We start from the raw sequence: 20,825 nt of genomic DNA on the forward strand, positions 1-20,825 counted from the left end.
GTCACTTGCCCTGTCTTGCCAAATGCATAGCTCCTCCTTTTTTTTTTTACAAAGATTGCAAAGTGGCACTTTTATTTGATTTATTATTGAACTTGATGCAAGTTATTTGATTTATTATTGAACTTGATGCAAGTTATAACACTTTTTTTGATTTATTTTTGAACTTGATGCAAGTTATAACACTTTTGTTTTATTTATTATTGAACTTGATGCAAGTTATAACACTTTTTTTGATTTATTATTGAACTTGATGCAAGTTATTTGATTTATTATGGAACTTGATGCAAGTTATAACACTTTTATTTGATTTATTATTGAACTTGATGCAAGTTATAACACTTTTTTTTTATTTATTATTGAACTTGATGCAAGTTATAACACTTTTTTTTATTTATTACTGAACGTGATGCAAGTTATAACACTTTTTTTGATATATTATTGAACTTGATGCAAGTTATAACACTTTTTTTGATTTATTATTGAACTTGATGCAAGTTATAACACTTATTTGATTTATTATTGAACTTGATGCAAGTTATAACACTTTTTTTAATTTATTATTGAACTTGATGCAAGTTATAACACTTTTTTTTATTTATTATTGAACGTGATGCAAGTTATAACACTTTTATTTATTTATTATTGAACTTGATGCAAGTTATTTGATTTATTATTGAACTTGATGCAAGTTATAACACTTTTATTTGATTTATTATTGAACTTGATGCAAGTTATAACACTTTTTTTGATTTATTATTGAACGTGATGCAAGTTATAACACTTTTTTTTTTATTTATTATTGAACTTGATGCAAGTTATAACACTTTTTTTTATTTATTACTGAACGTGATGCAAGTTATAACACTTTTTTTGATATATTATTGAACTTGATGCAAGTTATAACACTTTTTTTGATTTATTATTGAACTTGATGCAAGTTATAACACTTTTTTTTATTTATTATTGAATTTGATGCAAGTTATAACACTTATTTGATTTATTATTGAACTTGATGCAAGTTATAACACTTTTTTTTTTATTATTGAACTTGATGCAAGTTATTTGATATATTATTGAACTTGATGCAAGTTATAACACTTTTATTTGATTTATTATTGAACTTGATGCAAGTTATAACACTTTTTTTGAATTATTATTGAACGTGATGCAAGTTATAACACTTTTTTTTATTTATTATTGAACTTGATGCAAGTTATAACACTTTTTTTATTTATTACTGAACGTGATGCAAGTTATAACACTTTTTTTGATATATTATTGAACTTGATGCAAGTTATTTGATTTATTATTGAACTTGATGCAAGTTATAACACTTTTATTTGATTTATTATTGAACTTGATGCAAGTTATAACACTTTTTTGTATTTATTATTGAACTTGATGCAAGTTATAACACTTTTTTTTATTTATTACTGAACGTGATGCAAGTTATAACACTTTTTTTGATATATTATTGAAGTTGATGCAAGTTATAACACTTTTTTTGATTTATTATTGAACTTGATGCAAGTTATAACACTTATTTGATTTATTATTGAACTTGATGCAAGTTATAACACTTTTTTTATTTATTATTGAATTTGATGCAAGTTATGACACTTATTTGATTTATTATTGAACTTGATGCAAGTTATAACACTTTTTTTTAAATTTATTATTGAACTTGATGCAAGTTATAACACTTGTTTTATTTATTATTGAACTTGATGGAAGTTATTTTATTTATTATTGAACTTGATGCAAGTTGTACCACAGCTGCACAGTTATTTTATTTATTATTGAACTTAATGTTATTTTATGTTATTGAGTTTGAATGTATACAACTTGATGTTCAATCAATTTGAAAATGTTAAAGCTTGGCATTAGCGCTCTGTTGGGGCGATGGGGGCAGGTGGGGCTTGAAAACTCCCCCTTGTCCAAAGTGGGGGATGACAAAAAAAGTTAGAGAACCACTGCCTTAAACTGCAAAACAAAAATGACCAAAATGAAGTCAGGATTATTGGCTAAAACGGACATTTTTTTGTATTGCACAGCTTTTGGACGCATGATACTGATAAAGCATGTTCCAACGTCAGTAGGTTGCTTCTATTTCCTCTTTCATCTTTTTGTCAACGGAGTCACATGGTCTCACCTTCTTGTCATCGGGTTGGCCATTTTTTTAATTGTTTACACGCGCCTCCGATTGGCTGCAAAGGAGGAGGAGGAGGAGGAGGAGGAGGAGGAGGAGGAGGAGGATGCCTCGCTAATCAACTAAAAGTGGTTAAAAGTGGACACTCATCCATCCGGAGAAAAAGTGTGAGCTGCACACGGGAAATGTTTGTGAACGTTGATCCTGCTCTCACACAGCAAACTAAGCTGCGGCTGCTTAATGCCTGCCAGAAAAGCTCTTTAGCCGCCTTTAGGCCCCGCCTCCCTCGCCACGAGGCCCCTCCGTCCACCACTGTCCTCCATCACCTGGTGTACCGTCTTCCTTCACCAGCTGCCATTTAGTGACCATAAACCATATTATTGATCAACCGTGGTAAAACTCCAGACGATTAGTACCGTGTTAAATTGAAAATATCGTAAAACTGTGTTTAATAACCACACTCGGATTATGGAAAAGTGTCAGGTTCAAACACTGATGGCATCTATTAAACAGACAAGAAGCAAGGAATCATGCAGAGACAGAGTTCAATTTTACTCATGAGGAGAGACGTATTGGGCTGTACTCTTAGTTACAGTTCCAACCTACGCTCTATGAAGCCACATTGATGTAACACGTGGCTTGGCATTGGCATTGGCTTGCTGAAATAAGCAGGGGCGTCCATGGTAACGTTGCTTGGATGGCAACATATGTTGCTCCAAAACCTGTATGTACCTTTCAGCATTAATGGCGCCTTCACAGATGTGTAAGTTACCCATGTCTTGGGCACTAATACACCCCCATACCATCACACATGCTGGCTTTTACACTTTGCGCCTATAACAATCCGGATGGTTCTTTTCCTCTTTGGTCCGGAGGACACGACGTCCACAGTTTCCAAAAACAATTTGAAATGTGGACTCGTCAGACCACAGAACACTTTTCCACTTTGTATCAGTCCATCTTAGATGAGCTCAGGCCCAGCGAAGCCGACGGCGTTTCTGGGTGTTGTTGATAAACGGTTTTCGCCTTGCATAGGAGAGTTTTAACTTGCACTTACAGATGTAGCGACCAACTGTAGTTACTGACAGTGGGTTTCTGAAGTGTTCCTGAGCCCATGTGGTGATATCCTTTACACACTGATGTGGCTTGTTGATGCAGTACAGCCTGAGGGATGGAAGGTCACGGGCTTAGCTGCTTACGTGCAGTGATTTCTCTAGATTTTCTGAACCTTTTGATGATATTACGGAGCGTAGATGGTGAAATCCCTAAATTCCTTGCAATAGCTGCTTGAGAAAGGTTTTTCTTAAACTGTTCAACAATTTGCTCAGGCATTTGTTGACAAAGTGGTGACCCTCGCCCCATCCTTGTTTGTGAAAGACTAAGAATTTCATGGAATCTACTTTTATACCCAATCATGGCACCCACCTGTTCCCAATTAGCCTGCACACCTGTGGGATGTTCCAAATAAGTGTTTGATGAGCATTCCTCAACTTTATCAGTATTTATTGCCACCTTTCCCAACTTCTTTATCATGTGTTGCTGGCATCAAATTCTAAAGTTAATGATTATTTGCAAAAAAAAAAAATGTTTATGAGTTTGAACATCAAATATGTTGTCTTTGTAGCATATTAAACTGAATATGGCTTGAACATTATTTGCAAATCATTGTATTCCGTTTATATTTACATCTAACACAATTTCCCAACTCATATGGAAACAGGGTTTGTATGATTATTCAGAAATGGAAATGTGCTGACACTTGTGATATCGCCCCGTCTCTGCTTTGTCTGCGTCACGGCACTCGATGTTCGCCCTTGGCAGTCAGCAGGCCGGGTCTGGACACAAACACTGATACGAGACGACTTGTTGTCCCTTTGCACAGATAGAAAAGTACAACTTCAGCACAATTGATGATAACTATAGCAACGGCCTTTAAGCATAAAAGTTGTGATAATTTACACAAAATTATTCTAACAAGAAGCAAGTTAGCGCGCTAATGGCTAGCTAGTGTCGGAGGCAGATATTTACATATATCCGAATTTAAGTTGTACTTCTTTCATTTCTTAGTCATATTTGAAAACAGCTGGTGTTTTCCATTTCTTCTCTTGATGCTCTGTCAGCAAGTAAACTGTGTGTGTTAACCTTGAGTTCTTTGGAATGTATTATGACTAGGGAGACGTTGTGCTTGTATTATGGCTAGGGAGGGGGAAGGAAAGAGGGGTTTTTGGCGTTGGGAAGACAGACCATTTTGGGAGGCGCAATAGAATGTTCTAGGGTTAGACTGGTCTCAAAATGTATATTGGCAAAGCTTTGAAAATATACAACAAAATACCTATTCTGTCTCTGGTGGTTTTTCAACTCAGCTTTAAGTGTCGTAAAGAGCTTGGGAGCGAATTGTGACTTGAATTCCCTGGGAGGAACAACTGGTCCAAAACGCAACACTAGCTAGCTCATATGCTAACACATAAAAAAGAGACATTAGCGTCTTTCCCCATAAGAAACCCCAATATAAACTTGTATACTGTATGTTGATCACATTGCTAAAGTAGACTGTTTATTTTTACATTTATATATATTTCAGTAGATGTTGATACATTATTCTATTGAGAATTAGTAGTGTTAAATGCTGTGAAATCTTGGTCATTTTTTAAAACCATGAACGAATGCGTGAATGTAATTAGAAAATGAGTATCATAAAAAATAATAATCATTAAATGATCACCTAAAGTTGTCATTAAATTGACACTAAATCAGTTAACATGATCAAATTGATGTCAAATGAATGTCAACATATTGGCCAGTGTTTAATTTACTTAGATTAAGTGGTGGCTTGTTTACTTAACTTTCATGTAATCACCAACTAAACAAAGAAATCATAAACAAACGTTGTTCAATAATTGGATGAAAATGGGTTACGGGTTATACTTGTATAGCGCTTTTCTACCTTCAAGGTACTTAAAGCGCTTTGACACTATTTCCACATTCACACACACATTCACACACTGATGGCGGGAGCTACCATGCAAGGTGCTAACCACCACCCATCAGGAGCAAGGGTGACGTGTCTTGCTCAAGGACACAACGGACTTGACTAGGTTGGTCGAAGCTGGGGATCGAACCAGGAACTCTCAGGTTGCTGGCACGGCCACTCTCCCAACACGGGGTGGCGGCGGCGGCAGCGGCGATGACCAAGAAGAACGCGGAGTTGGAATATAATTACAACATTTTATGTACATATTTATATACAGATTTGAACAATTAGTGATTCACTGAAATATATTTATTAATTGTGGTTCTTACAAAAAATATATCTTATAAAATATAAAAGCTAAAATGTCTCTTAAAGCTCTGCCCCTTTAATTAGTGAATACTAAATAATTGAACTTTAGCCTACTACTACAACCATATTATTTACCAGCAACATGAAGTGAAACAGAGGCAGAGGTGTCCTGCCACAGTCAGTCAACCTCCTCCTCCTCCTGCTGCTGCTGAACAGGTCGCACCTGTGGTCCGGACTGTAGGCCTACCTCCTCTCCAAGTCGAGCCCTTTTCGGCCATTGAAAATATTTTTCTATACTCATCTGTGTGAAGGAGTGAACATCCAACATTAGAATTTATTACTAACGAGCAGAAGCGCTCTATGTACAGTGCCGTCTAACCTTAAGCGGCAGCAGCTCAACACATGCAGGGTTCAACGTTAAGCTTTTTTTCTACTTGCTCGACTTCTCAAATCTACTTGCCCCAATATTTGTACTTGTCCTGCCTAGGTTTTTTTCTGGCTGTGTAGTGCTCATGGCTTATATCTTACTAAAATCCTTCCCGTTGACTATTTACAACACTACACAGTATTTATTATTATTATTATCTATAATTACATTTAAATGGCATTGCATACATGTAAAATGAAATGCTATTTCACATTATTTGACCAGTAGCAGTTACACTCATCTGAACAGGTCAGCCACCTGTTTAAAGCCCGATCACAGTTGAAATCTTGAAATGAAGGGCCTTTAATGGCCAAAACATTAACCTGGACAACATTTTAACAGCTGGTTGGCTCAGATTTTATTATTTTCATTGCATTCACATGCTGCAGTGGACAGTGGACAATTTAGCTTCAATCCATGTGTGTTTATTGACAACAGGGTTATAACCTGGACACGTTAGCTCGTCGGTATTGTAACACGTGACTGTTACTACGTGCGTCTGCCCGGTCCCTTAGTCAAACAGCGGCGGTGTTAATGAAGCAGCGTCAGGCTGCTCACCATCAGTGAAACGCTCGGTGAAATGGCGGATTAACGTTAAATATATGACGAGCCGCGAGCGATGCAGCTATAACCTATCTACCTATAACACCTGTAAAAATGAAGCAATGCTACCACGCTAGCAAGCGTTAGCTAGCCGGCTATGAGCCACCAAGCTGCTAACTGTCGCCAAAAGGCACCATTTAAGTTTTTTTCCCCATGGCATCCTGGATCAAGGCTTTCAGCAGCTTTTGGACGTTTGAGGTAGAAACGTAGGAAGCGCCATCATTATGAAAAGTAGCCGGCGAGTATTTTGATCCCGTCCGTCCGTCCGTCCTTCTTCTTCTTCTTCTTCTTCTTCTTCTTCTTCTTCTGGCCCACCAGGTGAATTAAGTGCTATTGGCGGAGTTAAAATGCATAGTAGGCTACTGCCACCTACTGCACCGGAGGTGTAACTACAAGCAACATTCACAGACAGTCCCATTGCTTTTATGAGCGGTCGAGCGAGTCAAAAGCCGAAAAATCCATTTGTGGCGGACGTAATTTTTTCGTGGCGGGCCGCGACAAATAAATGAATGTGTGGGAAACACTGATATATACAGGATATATGCGGTTCGTCAGAAGTGAGCAAAATAAGGATATATATATATGCAGAATATATGCGGTTCGTCAGAGAGGAGCAAAATAAGGATATATATATGCAGGATATATGCGGTTCGTCAGATCGCCCTCATAACTGGGAAGCTGAGAGACGAATATAAATGTTCAGCACACTCAATGTGATTTATCAAGGCTGAAACTGTTCTGTGGGTTCTAATTTGCATTTTTGTTTATCCATCCATCCATCCATTTTCTACCGCTTATTCCCTTTGGGGTCGCGGGGGGCACTGGAGCCTATCTCAGCTACAATCGGGCGGAAGGCGGGGTACACCCTGGACAAGTCGCCAACTCATCGCAGGGCCAACACAGATAGACAGACAACATTCACACTCACATTCACACACTAGGGTCAATTTAGTGTTGCCAATCAACTTATCGCATTTTTGTTTAGCACGTCTGAAAAGTACCGTATTTTCTGGACCATAAGGCACACCGGATTATAAGGCGCACTGCCGATGAGCGGGTCTATTCAGGTCTATTTTTATACAAAAGGCGCACTGGATTACAATGCGCATTAAAGGGGTCATATTATGATTTTTTTCTCAAATTAAAACACTTCCTTGTGGTCTACATAACATGTGATGGTGGTTAGAGTGTCCGCCCTGACATGGGTAGGTTGTGAGTTCAAACCCCGGCCGGGTCATATTAAAGACTATAAAAATGGGAGCCATTACCTCCCTGCTTGGCACTCAGCATCAAGGCTTGGAATTGGGGGTTAAATCACCAAAAATGATATGAAATGGATTTGAAAATCGTTGTATTCCGTTTATATTTACATCTAACACAATTTCCCAACTCATATGGAAACGGGGTTTGTACATTTTAGGTGTCCCATTCAGTAAAAAAAACGTAAGATTCCATTCCGGTTTTTTTTAGATGGTCTGTCTATGGCAGTGTTTTTCAACCTTTTTTGAGGCAAGGCACATTTTTTTCATAAAAAAATACGGAGGCACACCACCAACAGAAAACGTTAAAAAATTTCACTCCACCAGGTCGTCGTGCCTTATTTTGAGTTTGTTGGTGTTTTCCTGTGTGTAATGCTTTAGTTCTTGTCTTGCGCTCTTATTTTGGTGGCCCTTCCTGTTTCATGTCTTCTTTTGAGCGCTATTCGGCGCACCTGCTTTGTGTTAGCAAGCAAGGCTATTTACGTTGTTGCTATCCTTCTTTGTGGGGACATTGTTGATTGTCATGCATACTTGCCAACCCTCCCGAATTTTCCGGGAGACTCCCGAAATTCAGCGCTTCTCCCGAAAACCTCCCGGGACAAATATTCTCCCGAAAATCTCCCGATTTTCAGCCGGAGCTGGAGGCCACGCCCCCTCCAGCTCCATGCGCACCTGAGTGAGGACAACAGGGTGACAAGAACTAAATCATCCAGACTAGAGATAAATTGTATTATTATGTTTATCTTACCTAAAAATAAATATATTTATTAATTTAAAAAAAAATAAAAAAAATTTACTATATTTTGCTAAAAACATCAAAATTAATTGTATTTTTATTTGTATTTTTTCTGACTCCTTATTACATCCAGGCATTAGAATTATACATTAAAATAAACATATTTGAAATAATTAATTTTAAATTATCATAATAATTCATTTAAAATGACCATATTTAATTATTAAAATAATTGCTTGTTTATCAACAACTTTAGCATTTTATTCATTACATTTTGAAGCTCTCAGAAGCCAAGTTATGTTATATTCCTTAATATTTATTTATGCAAGTTTGAAGTATCACTTATCTAAACACAGTTTTGTTTGCATATTTTCAGGATGTAGATATATATATATATATATATATATATATATATATATATATATAAAAAAAAAAAAAAAAAAAAAAAAAAATACACATATATATATATATATATATATATATAAAAATAAAAAATAAATTTTATATATATATATATATATATATATATATATATATGAAATACTTGACTTGGTGAATTCTAGCTGTCAATATACTCATCCCCTCTTAACCACGCCCTCAACCACGCCCTGCCCTACCCCCGACCACGCCTCCACCCCCCACCCTCCCGAAATCGGAGGTCTCAACGTTGGCAAGTATGTTGTCATGTCACGTACGGATGTACTTTGTGGACGCCGTAAGTTTTTGCTGTCGTCCAGCATTCTGTCTCTGTTTACTTTGTAGCCAGTTCAGTTTGACTTTTGTTTTGCAAAGCCATTGCCCTTTCCTTTCCCTTTCGTTCACTTTGGGATCACAACAAACCATCCTCGTCTCACCCGACACATTCCGACTTTTACAAAGCAATGAACTACCTGCTGCCACCTAGTGACATGGAGTATTACGTGGTTACACAGGGGTAACATAGCTGAGGAATTATTTCTGGGTGGGGAATTCAGAGGCGGCTCACAGACAGTCGCGATGGAATATTTTGGCAAAAATCACAATTAATTGAACCTTCTACTTTAACTTCGGTGAATGCACAATTAGTTTTTATGTAAATATTTGTATCATTTTGAAACAAGCAACGAAAAAGAACACGCACAGATGAACAATTAAGGGCTATTAATTGAAACAATGGAATGAAACATGTCGAAAAATATCAAATTCTCCTTAAAAGCAGAAAATGTAAAAAAAAACCTTGTATTTCTTTCAAGGAGAATAATGTTAAATACTTTTTTCTAGGTATTTTTTTTTACAATAAAACTATAATGTTATCTTCACAATTCTTTCAATATTATATGGCATGTGTGAAGGATTCCCTTCATCTGCCTGTTGTTGTTGTTGTTGTTGTTGTCGTCGGGATCCTAAAAATAGTTTGAGTCTGTCTATTTTGTGACATGCCTTCTTCATATTGGGTAACAAAATGGCACTCCAAATGTTGCAAAATATTACATTTGTTACACAGACACATTTGGACAGTCGGAGTCATGCAGTATAATAATACGTTATGTTATTTTATTGTGAAAGCTCACTTCTGTCATGTCTGTGTGATCATGTTTTGTTTTAGTAATGTTCGGTTTAAATTTTGGACTTTTTGTGCACTTTTGTTTTGTTTTGTCACCATAGCAACCATTAGTTTCACCTGTCACGTCACGCACCTGTTCCACGTTTGGACTCATTGTGCACTCTTGTCACCATAGCAACCATTAGTTTTCCACTGTCACGTCACGCACCTGTTTCACGTTTTGAGTCACGCACCTGCTTTCACTAATCATGTCCATAGTATTTAAGTTCATTCATTTTCTGTTGTTCGTCCTGACGACATCCCCGTATTCCTACCCTTGTCACACTCTGTCCACCTCTGCGCACTTCATGTCCATGCCAAGTAAGTTTTGTTTATTATTGCCACAGTTAGTGTTTTTTGTTGTTCATAGTTTTTTGCCCCCGTGCAAGTCTTCTGTTTTCGTTAGTCAAGTTTGTACATCCGCCTTGAGCGCGCCTTTTGTTTGATCCTTTCTTTGTAGTTATAGTGTTAAAATAAATAATGTCTTCACCTTCAAGCCATGACTGGTCCAAATGTTCATTTGCACCACGGGAGAACAAACCACGCCAAAGTCCAAGTCTTGACAACTTCAGGGTGAGCCAGAGTACTGTGCGCCTCGCAGCATGATTTCTCGTATTTTGTTGTCCGACTAGCAATGATGTCACAATTATATTCCAGGCTGTGAAAAGTCAAATGTGAATATTTTCTGTGTTAATATTTGTCAGGGCAAGCACTTGATATTTCTGACACAAAAAGGTCTGAAGTACAATAAAGTTGATCCTCATCTTCATTCAGCGTTCCCAGCTCCAATAATATTCCTCCTTTAAGCACGCAGTTAGGACCTGGAAGCAAAGCGGCTTTTCCCCCCCACTCTTGGCCTGCCGCCAGATTGATTTGGACCGAGCGGCGCCGCCGCTTCTGGCTGCAGAACACGCCAGCTGATGGGGAACAGCTGCTGCGTCACACTGCAACAAGGCAAAATCCTGTCGGATCAGCAATTTGCCGCCCAACTGTCACCAGAACCGTCCGACCCGGAAACATGTCACATCTGTTCCAGTGCCGCCCGACGCCACGCACACATTTTGTTGTCAGCCCCAATACCGTTTGACCGCTCCCAATCTTCCTGTTCATTATGACACCAACACTGATGATGTCACAGTGCTGATGTCGTCATGTTGACTTGATGTCACATTGATGATGATGATGTCATAGGGTTGACTTGATGATGTCATTATGTTGACTTGACGGCATAGTGGTGACTTGATGATGTCACATTGTTGATGTCATTGTGTTGACTTGATGATGTCACATTATTGATGTCATAGTGTTATCTTGATGATGTCATTGTGTTGTCTTGAAGTCATAGTGTTGTCTTGATGATATCATGTTGTTGATATCGTCATGCTGACTCGATGTCACATTGATGATGACGTCATGTTGACTTGATGGCATAATAGTGACTTGATGTCACATTGTTGATGTCATAGCGGTGACTTGATGTCATAGTGTTGTCTTGATGATGTCATTGTGTTGATGTCATAGTGGTGATTTGATGTCATAGTGTTGTCTTGATGATGTCATTGTGTTGTCTTGAAGTCATAGTGTTGACTTGATGATGTCATATTATTGATGTCATAGTGCTGTCTTGATGATGTCATTGTTGTTGTCTTGAAGTCATAGTGTTGTCTTGATGACGTCACGTTGTTGATGTCATAGTGCTGTCTTGATGACGTCATTGTTGTTGTCTTGAAGTCATAGTGTTGTCTTGATGACGTCACATTGTTGATATCGTCATGTTGACTTGACGTCGCATTGATGATGATGTCATGTTGACTTGATGTCATAGTGGTGACTTGATGTCACATTTTTGATGTCATAGTTATGTCTTGATGATGGCATTGTGTTGTCTTGATGTCATAGTGTTGACTTGATGATGTCACATTGTTAACTTGATGATGTCACATTATTGATGTCATTGTGTTGTCTTGATGTCATAGTGGTGACTTGATGATGTCACATTATTGTTATTATTTTAACTTGATGTCATAGTGTTGTCTTGATGATGTCACATTGTTGTTGTCATAGTGGTGACTTGATGATGTCACATTATTGATGTAATTATGTTAACTTGATGTCATGGTGTTGTCTTGATGTTGTCACATTGTTGTTGTCACTATGTTAACTTAACGTCACAATGGTGACTTGATGATGTCACATTGTTGATGTCATCATGTTGTCTTGATGTCATAGTGGTGACTCGATGTCACATTGTTGTTGTCATCGTGTTAAATTGACGTCACACTGGTGACTTGATGATGTCACATTGTTGTTGTCATCATGTTAACTTGATGTCATAGTGTTGTCTTGATGACGTCACATTGTTGATAATGTTGTCTTGGTTGCATCACATTGTTGATGTCATCATGTTGACTTGATGTCATATTGTTGACATTGTAATTTTTACTTGACTTGAAGACATAGTGTTGTCTTGATGGTGGCACATTGTTGATGATGTTGTCTTGATGATGTCATCATGTTGACTTGATGTCATAGTGTTGACTTGATGATGTCACATTATTGATGCCATTATGTTAACTTGATGTTATGGTGTTGTCTTGATGATGTCACATTGTTGTTGTCATAGTGGTGACTTGATGATGTCACATTATTGATGTCATTATGTTAACTTGATGTCCTAGTGGTGACTTGATTATGTCACAATATTGATGTAATCATGTTAACTTGATGTCATAGTGTTGTCTTGATGTTGTCACGTTGTTGATGTCATCATGTTGACTTGATGTCATGGTGTTGTCTTGATGATGTCACATTGTTGTTGTCACTATGTTAACTTGATGTCATAGTGTTGTCTTGATGATGTCATTGTGTTGACTTGATGATGTCACATTGTTGATAATGCTGTCTTGGTTGCATCACATTGTTGATGTCATCATGTTGACTTGATGTCATATTGTTGACATTGTAATTTTTACTTGATTGAAGACATAGTATTGTCTTGATGGTGTCACATTGTTGATGATGTTGTCTTGATGATGTCATAGTGTTGACTTGATGTCACATTGTTGATGTCATCATGTTGACTTGATGTCATAGTGTTGTCTTTATGATCTCACATTATTGATGTCATAGTGTTGACTTGATGATGTCACATTGTTGATGTCATCATGTTGACTTGATGTCATAGTGTTGTCTTGATGATGTCACATTATTGATGTCATCATGTTGACTTGATGTCATAGTGTTGACTTGATGATGTCACATTGTTGAAGATGTTGTCTTGATGTCATCATGTTGACTTGATGATGTCACATTGTTGATGATGTTGTCTTGATGTCATCATGTTGACTTGATGATGTCACATTGTTGATGTCATCATGTTGACTTGATGTCATGGTGTTGTCTTGATGATGTCACATTATTGATGTCATTGTGTTGACTTGATGTCATAGTGTTGACTTGATGATGTCACATTGTTGTCATCATGTTGACTTGATGTCATAGTGTTGTCTTGATGATGTCACATTATTGATGTCATAGTGTTGACTTGATGATGTCACATTAATGTTGTCATTGTGTTGTCTTAATGTCATAGTGTTGACTTGATGATGTCATCATGTTGACTTGATGTCATGGTGGTGACTTGCTACTTCTGCCAGGAGGTTATGTAATCATTGCCGTTGGTCCGTTAGTTAGTTTGGACGATTTTCATGAAACTTTTAAGAAATGTCATAAATGGGATAATGAGATTTTGGGTGTGATCCAGATAAGGTCTACTTTGGTAGCATATATTAACACCTCCAGTATGTGTGTGCACCCACAGAGACGATTACTGACATGAAGCTCTACTCTGTTTCTTTCATTCTGCAAATTATTTTTTTTAACTTTTGGGAAATGTCCTAAATGGGATAAAGAAGAAGCGGCTACATTTTGGGCGTGGTCTGGATTCAGGACTTTTTAAAGTGAGCCTGGGCCAGGCTTAGGTCTTTGCTCCCAAACTGATTGTCTAGTTGATAATGTCATGGTGTTGATATCACACTGGTGACTTGATGTGATAGTGTTGACTTGGTGATGTCACAGGTTGTCTAGTTGATAATGTCATGGTGTTGATATCACACTGGTGATCACTTGATGTGATAGTGTTGACTTGGTGATGTCACAGCTTTCCATTATGTCATAATGACTTGGTGTCATTGTTGATGACTCCATGGTGTCACATTGTGTATTTATACATTTATGAACCTTTATTTAATCAGGAAAATCCCTTTGAAGCTAAGAATGTGTTTTTCAAGAGGTAGCAGCAGGTAGAACACAAGTTACATCAAACACAGATCAATACGCTAACATTAAAACAATGAAAAACAAGTGATTGGTATTAAAAGTATTCATGAATACAAACAATTATTTTGCAACATATTGTAAGCATAAAATGTAGGAAACATAAAGATAATGATGTCATAGTGTTGACATGAGGATGTCACATTGTTGATGATGTCACATTGCTGACTTGATATGCTATTGTTGACTCCATGATGTCACATTGCTGACTTGATGATGTTCAAGGTGACTTTATTTATACTTGTTGGTTCATTTGCTTTTGTCGTGTAAAAATGGAGGATGGAATGTGAATAGACGTTAAAATAAACAATAGTGGTAAAAACAAAGCACAACATAAAGTACTCACAGGCTGCTTGGGACCGGGACCAGGAAAAGAAGAAAAATAAAATATATAAATATGTCTGGAGCTGCAAAAAGTTAAAAGCCTTATATAAGTGTTATAATGAAGACAACACATGATGTAAGTGTCTATATTAGCCTACTATCAAAATGACTTTAAAAGTCTTATATAAGTGTTATAATGAAGACAACACATGATGTAAGTGTCTATATTAGCCTACTATCAAAATGACTTTAAAAGTCTTATATAAGTGTTATAATGAAGACAACACATGATGTAAGTGTCTATATTAGCTATTTTAGCCTACTATCAAAATGACTTTAAAAGTCTTATTTATATTAAGTGTTATAATAAAGACAACACATGACGTAAGTGTCTATATTAGCTATATTAGCCTACTAACAAAATGACTTTAAAAATCTTATATAAGTGTTATAATGAAGACAACACATGATGTAAGTGTCTATATTAGCCTACTATCAAAATGACTTTAAAAGTCTTATATAAGCGTTATAATGAAGACAACACATGATGTAAGTGTCTATATTAGCCTACTATCAAAATGACTTTAAAAGTCTTATATAAGTCTTATAATGAAGACAACACATGATGTAAGTGTCTATATTAGCCTACTATCAAAATGACTTTAAAAGCCTTATATAAGTGTTATAATGAAGGCAACACATGATGTAAGTGTCTATATTAGCCTACTATCAAAATGACTTTAAAAGTCTTATATAAGTGTGATAATGAAGACAACACATGACGTAAGTGTCTATATTAGTTATATTAGCCTACTATCAAAATGACTTTAAAAGCCTTATATAAGTGTTATAATGAAGACAACACATGATGTAAGTGTCTATATTAGCCTACTATCAAAATGACTTTAAAAGTCTTATATAAGTGTTATAATGAAGGCAACACATGATGTAAGTGTCTATATTAGCCTACTATCAAAATGACTTTAAAAGTCTTATATAAGTGTGATAATGAAGACAACACATGACGTAAGTGTCTATATTAGTTATATTAGCCTACTATCAAAATGACTTTAAAAGCCTTATATAAGTGTTATAATGAAGACAACACATGATGTAAGTGTCTATATTAGCCTACTATCAAAATGACTTTAAAAGTCTTATATAAGCGTTATAATGAAGACAACACATGATGTAAGTGTCTATATTAGCCTACTATCAAAATGACTTTAAAAGTCTTATATAAGTGTTATAATGAAGACAACACATGATGTAAGTGTCTATATTAGCCTACTATCAAAATGACTTTAAAAGTCTTATATAAGTGTTATAATGAAGGCAACACATGATGTAAGTGTCTATATTAGCCTACTATCAAAATGACTTTAAAAGTCTTATATAAGTCTTATAATGAAGGCAACACATGATGTAAGTGTCTATATTAGCCTACTATCAAAATGACTTTAAAAGTCTTATATAAGTGTTATAATGAAGACAACACATGATGTAAGTGTCTATATTAGCCTACTATCAAAATGACTTTAAAAGTCTCATATAAGTGTTATAATGAAGACAACACATGATGTAAGTGTCTATATTAGCCTACTATCAAAATGACTTTAAAAGTCTTATATAAGTCTTATAATGAAAGCAACACATGATTTAAGTGTCTATAGTAGCTATTTTAGCCTACTATCAAAATAACTTTAAAAGTCTTATTTATATTAAGTGTTATAATGAAGACAACACATGACGTAAGTGTCTATATTAGTTATATTAGCCTACTATCAAAATGATTTTAAAAGTCTTATAGAAATGTTATAATGAAGACAACACATGACGTAAGTGTCTATATTAGTTATATTAGCCTACTATCAAAATGATTTTAAAAGTCTTATATAAGTGTTATAATGAAGACAACACATGATGTAAGTGTCTATATTAGTTATATTAGCCTACTATCAAAATGACTTTAAAAGTCTTATGTAAGTGTTATAATGAAGACAACACATGACGTAAGTGTCTATATTAGCCTACTATCAAAATGACTTTAAAAGTCTTATATAAGTGTTATAATGAAGACAACACATGATGTAAGTGTCTATATTAGCCTACTATCAAAATGACTTTAAAAGTCTTATATAAGTGTTATAATGAAGACAACACATGACGTAAGTGTCTATATTAGCCTACTATCAAAATGACTTTAAAAGTCTTATATAAGTGTTATAATGAAGGCAACACATGATGTAAGTGTCTATATTAGCCTACTATCAAAATGATGGTGACTTCTGATGCATGCTTGTTGCAGCACCCGGAGGTGCTCATGTTCTCACAACCTTCCGCCTCCCGACAGGAAGTCAAATATTTCCAGTTCCCTGGTGAGCTGCTGATGAGGATGCTGAAGATGTTGATTCTGCCTCTGGTCGTCTCCAGGTACTATTCCAACATTTTGTTCTTCTTTGGAACCTTTTCCAGTTCTGTCGTGTTCCTCTTCCAGTTTGATGTCGGGCCTGGCGGCGCTGGACGCCAAGTGCTCCAGTCGACTGGGTCTCATCACCGTGTCCTATTACCTGTGGACCACCTTTGTGGCCGTCATCGTGGGCATCGTCATGGTGTCCATCATCCACCCGGGTGGCGCCGCCCAGAAGGAGGACTCTGAGGACAGCGGGAAGCCCATCATGAGTTCTGCCGACGCTCTGCTGGACCTGATCCGGTGAGGCCGTCCGTCTCTCTCTCTCGAGTCCTGCTTGGTTCTGAGCCACGAAGTGTTTAGCTCATCGTTGTATCTCTGCAGGAACATGTTCCCGTCCAATCTGGTCCAGGCCACATTCCAACAGGTGACTCACTGACACAAGCCCATCTTGTCCCGCATCGTGTGACCCACATCGTTGGCCATCTTGCTCGTCACCATGTCCGCCAATCACGCCCTCCATCTGACTCCCCCGTCGTGTCCGCCATCACGTTCTGAAAGTCTGTGGTGCTCTGTTTTGCGGCAGTATCGAACCAGCAGCCAGTACATCGTGCAGAACAAGCCCGCCTTGGGTCAGGCGCAGTCCGAGTCCACCACGAGGAGAGCGCTCATCTACGGCATCCAGGACGACAACGGAAGCGACATCCAGAACTTCTCCCTGGATCTGACTCCGCCCCCCGACGTGCTGATTCGCACCAGGGAAGGAACCAGCGATGGGATGAACGTCCTGGGAATCGTCATCTTCTCTGCCACTATGGGTATTGTTTACATTCTTCTTCTTTTCTTAAGCACGCAATGATTGTTGTACTGGAAGCAAATTTGTACTCAAGTAAGCGTACTGTTACTTTAGAGATTTATTACTCAAGTAAAAGTAAGGAGTAGTCACCCAAATATTTACTTGAGCAAAAGTAAAAAGTATGTTGTGAAAAAACTACTCAAGTAACTGATGAGTTCCTTTAATGACGACGGAAACAAATAATGCACAAAAACATAAAAATAGCAATGAGCAAATTCAGAGCCAGGAATATCTCATAAGCAACTAAAACAATAATATATATTAAATAATAATACATTAACATAAAAAAAATGAAGGCAAATTGAGCCACAATAACTAAACAGCACCATAGGCTCAGTAGGCAGAGATTACAAAGGAAAATTAAAGCTGCAAGCAGCATTGGTCGGGCCCGCGTATTTGGCAGGTGCTAGTCCTAAGTGTCCCAATACTTTTGTCAAGTTATAGTCCCAAGTGTCCCAATACTTTTGGCCAGTTGTAGTTGTAAGTGTCCCAATACTTTTGTCAAGTTTTAGTCCTAAGTGTCCCAATACTTTTGGCCAGTGTAAGTGTACCAATACTTTTGTCCAGTGGTAGTCCTATGTGTCCCAATACTTTTGTCCAGTTGTAGTCCTAAGTGTCCCAATACTTTTGTCAAGTTGTAGTCGTAAGTGTCCCAATAGTTTTGGCCAGTGTAGGTGTCCCAATACTTTTGTGCAGTGGTAGTCCTAAGTGTCCCAATACTTTTGTCCAGTTGTAGTCCTAAGTGTCCCAATACTTTTGTCAAGTTGTTGTTCTAAGTGTCCCAATACTTTTGGCCAGTGTAAGTGTCCCAATACTTTTGTCCAGTTGTAGTCCTAAGTGTCTCAATACTTTTGTCCAGTGTAAGTGTCCCAATACTTTTGTCAAGTTGTTGTTCTAAGTGTCCCAATACTTTTGGCCAGTGTAAGTGTCCCAATACTTTTGTCCAGTGGTAGTCCTAAGTGTCCCAATACTTTTGTCCAGTTGTAGTTGTAAGTGTCCCAATACTTTTGTCAAGTTGTAGTCATAAGTGTCCCAATACTTTTGGCCAGTGTAAGTGTACCAATACTTTTGTCCAGTGGTAGTCCTATGTGTCCCAATACTTTTGTCAAGTTGTAGTCCTAAGTGTCCCAATACTTTTGTCCAGTTGTAGTCCTAAGTGTCCCAATACTTTTGTCCAGTTGTAGTCCTAAGTGTCCCAATACTTTTGTCAAGTTGTAGTCCTAAGTGTCCCAATACTTTTGGCCAGTGTAGGTGTCCCAATACTTTTGTGCAGTGGTAGTCCTAAGTGTCCCAATACTTTTGTCCAGTTGTAGTCCTAAGTGTCCCAATACTTTTGTCAAGTTGTTGTTCTAAGTGTCCCAATACTTTTGGCCAGTGTAAGTGTCCCAATACTTTTGTCCAGTGGCAGTCCTAAGTGTCCCAATACTTTTGCCCAGTTTTAGTCGTAAGTGTCCCAATACTTTTGTCAAGTTGTAGTCCTAAGTGTCCCAATACTTTTGTCCAGTGGTAGTCCTAAGTGTCCCAATACTTTTGTCCAGTTGTAGTCCTAAGTGTCCCAATACTTTTGTGAAGTTGTAGTCCTAAGTGTCCCAATACTTTTGGCCAGTGTAAGTGTCCCAATACTTTTGTCCAGTGGTAGTCCTAAGTGTCCCAATACTTTTGTCCAGTTGTAGTTGTAAGTGTCCCAATACTTTTGTCAAGTTGTAGTCATAAGTGTCCCAATACTTTTGGCCAGTGTAAGTGTACCAATACTTTTGTCCAGTGGTAGTCCTAAGTGTCCCAATACTTTTGTCCAGTTGTAGTCCTAAGTGTCCCAATACTTTTGTCAAGTTGTAGTCCTAAGTGTCCCAATACTTTTGGCCAGTGTAGGTGTCCCAATACTTTTGTGCAGTGGTAGTCCTAAGTGTCCCAATACTTTTGTCCAGTTGTAGTCCTAAGTGTCCCAATACTTTTGTCAAGTTGTTGTTCTAAGTGTCCCAATACTTTTGGCCAGTGTAAGTGTCCCAATACTTTTGTCCAGTGGCAGTCCTAAGTGTCCCAATACTTTTGCCCAGTTTTAGTCGTAAGTGTCCCAATACTTTTGTCAAGTTGTAGTCCTAAGTGTCCCAATACTTTTGTCCAGTGGTAGTCCTAAGTGTCCCAATACTTTTGTCCAGTTGTAGTCCTAAGTGTCCCAATACTTTTGTGAAGTTGTAGTCCTAAGTGTCCCAATAGTTTTGTCCAGTGTAGGTGTCCTAATACTTTTTTCCAGTGGTTGTCCTAAGTGTCCCAATACTTTTGTCAAGTTTAAGCCACAAGTGTCCCAATACTTTTGTCCAGTGTAAGTGTCCCAATACTTTTGTCCAGTGGTATTAATAAGTTTCCCAATTCTGTTGTCTACTTGTAGTCGTAAGTGTCCCAATACTTTTGTGAAGTTGTAGTCCCAAGTGTCCCAATAATTTTGTCCATTTTTAGTCCGAAGTGTCCCAAGACTTTTGTCTAGTGTACCTACCTTGTCTGCATTGTGTGGGCACGTTGGTGCTTCCTGCTTTTAAGCAGCCATCTTAAAAAAAAACAGCAGCGCAGCAGCATCAGCGCAGCGGGTCTTTGAAGGGTCATAAAATCAAAACCGGAGCAGGTATTAAAACGCTGTTCTGTTATTTTATACACAAGGGTTTAATCTCTCTCCTGTGTTAGTTTGAAGCCGAAACGACAAACGCCCTCAGAGGAGATAGATTTTGAAGAAAGGTGACCGTTTTTTACAAAAATTTTGTTTTGAAGGGGGAATAGCAAACTTCCTGTAGATTTTTGCAGGGGGGGGTGTCAATTTATGAAATGTAGGTCTAAGTGAGACCTACGAAGAGGTTTTTGTTTCATGTCTCTCC

At 37.5% G+C, this 20,825-nt stretch overlaps 1 protein-coding gene across 1 annotated transcript in view; it reads left to right on the forward strand.

Moving 5' to 3' along the window:
* Window positions 1-20,825, forward strand: part of LOC133618015 (excitatory amino acid transporter 5-like) — a 55,351-nt gene that overhangs the window by 14,595 nt on the left and 19,931 nt on the right. The window contains exons 2-5 of the mRNA XM_061978468.1: window positions 17,049-17,128; window positions 17,193-17,408; window positions 17,490-17,532; window positions 17,692-17,923. Coding sequence (XP_061834452.1) covers window positions 17,049-17,128; window positions 17,193-17,408; window positions 17,490-17,532; window positions 17,692-17,923 — 571 coding nt within the window. The remainder of the gene's footprint in view (window positions 1-17,048; window positions 17,129-17,192; window positions 17,409-17,489; window positions 17,533-17,691; window positions 17,924-20,825) is intronic.

This window comes from Nerophis lumbriciformis, linkage group LG18 (assembly GCF_033978685.3).
Source record: "Nerophis lumbriciformis linkage group LG18, RoL_Nlum_v2.1, whole genome shotgun sequence".
Lineage (NCBI taxonomy): Eukaryota > Metazoa > Chordata > Actinopteri > Syngnathiformes > Syngnathidae > Nerophis > Nerophis lumbriciformis.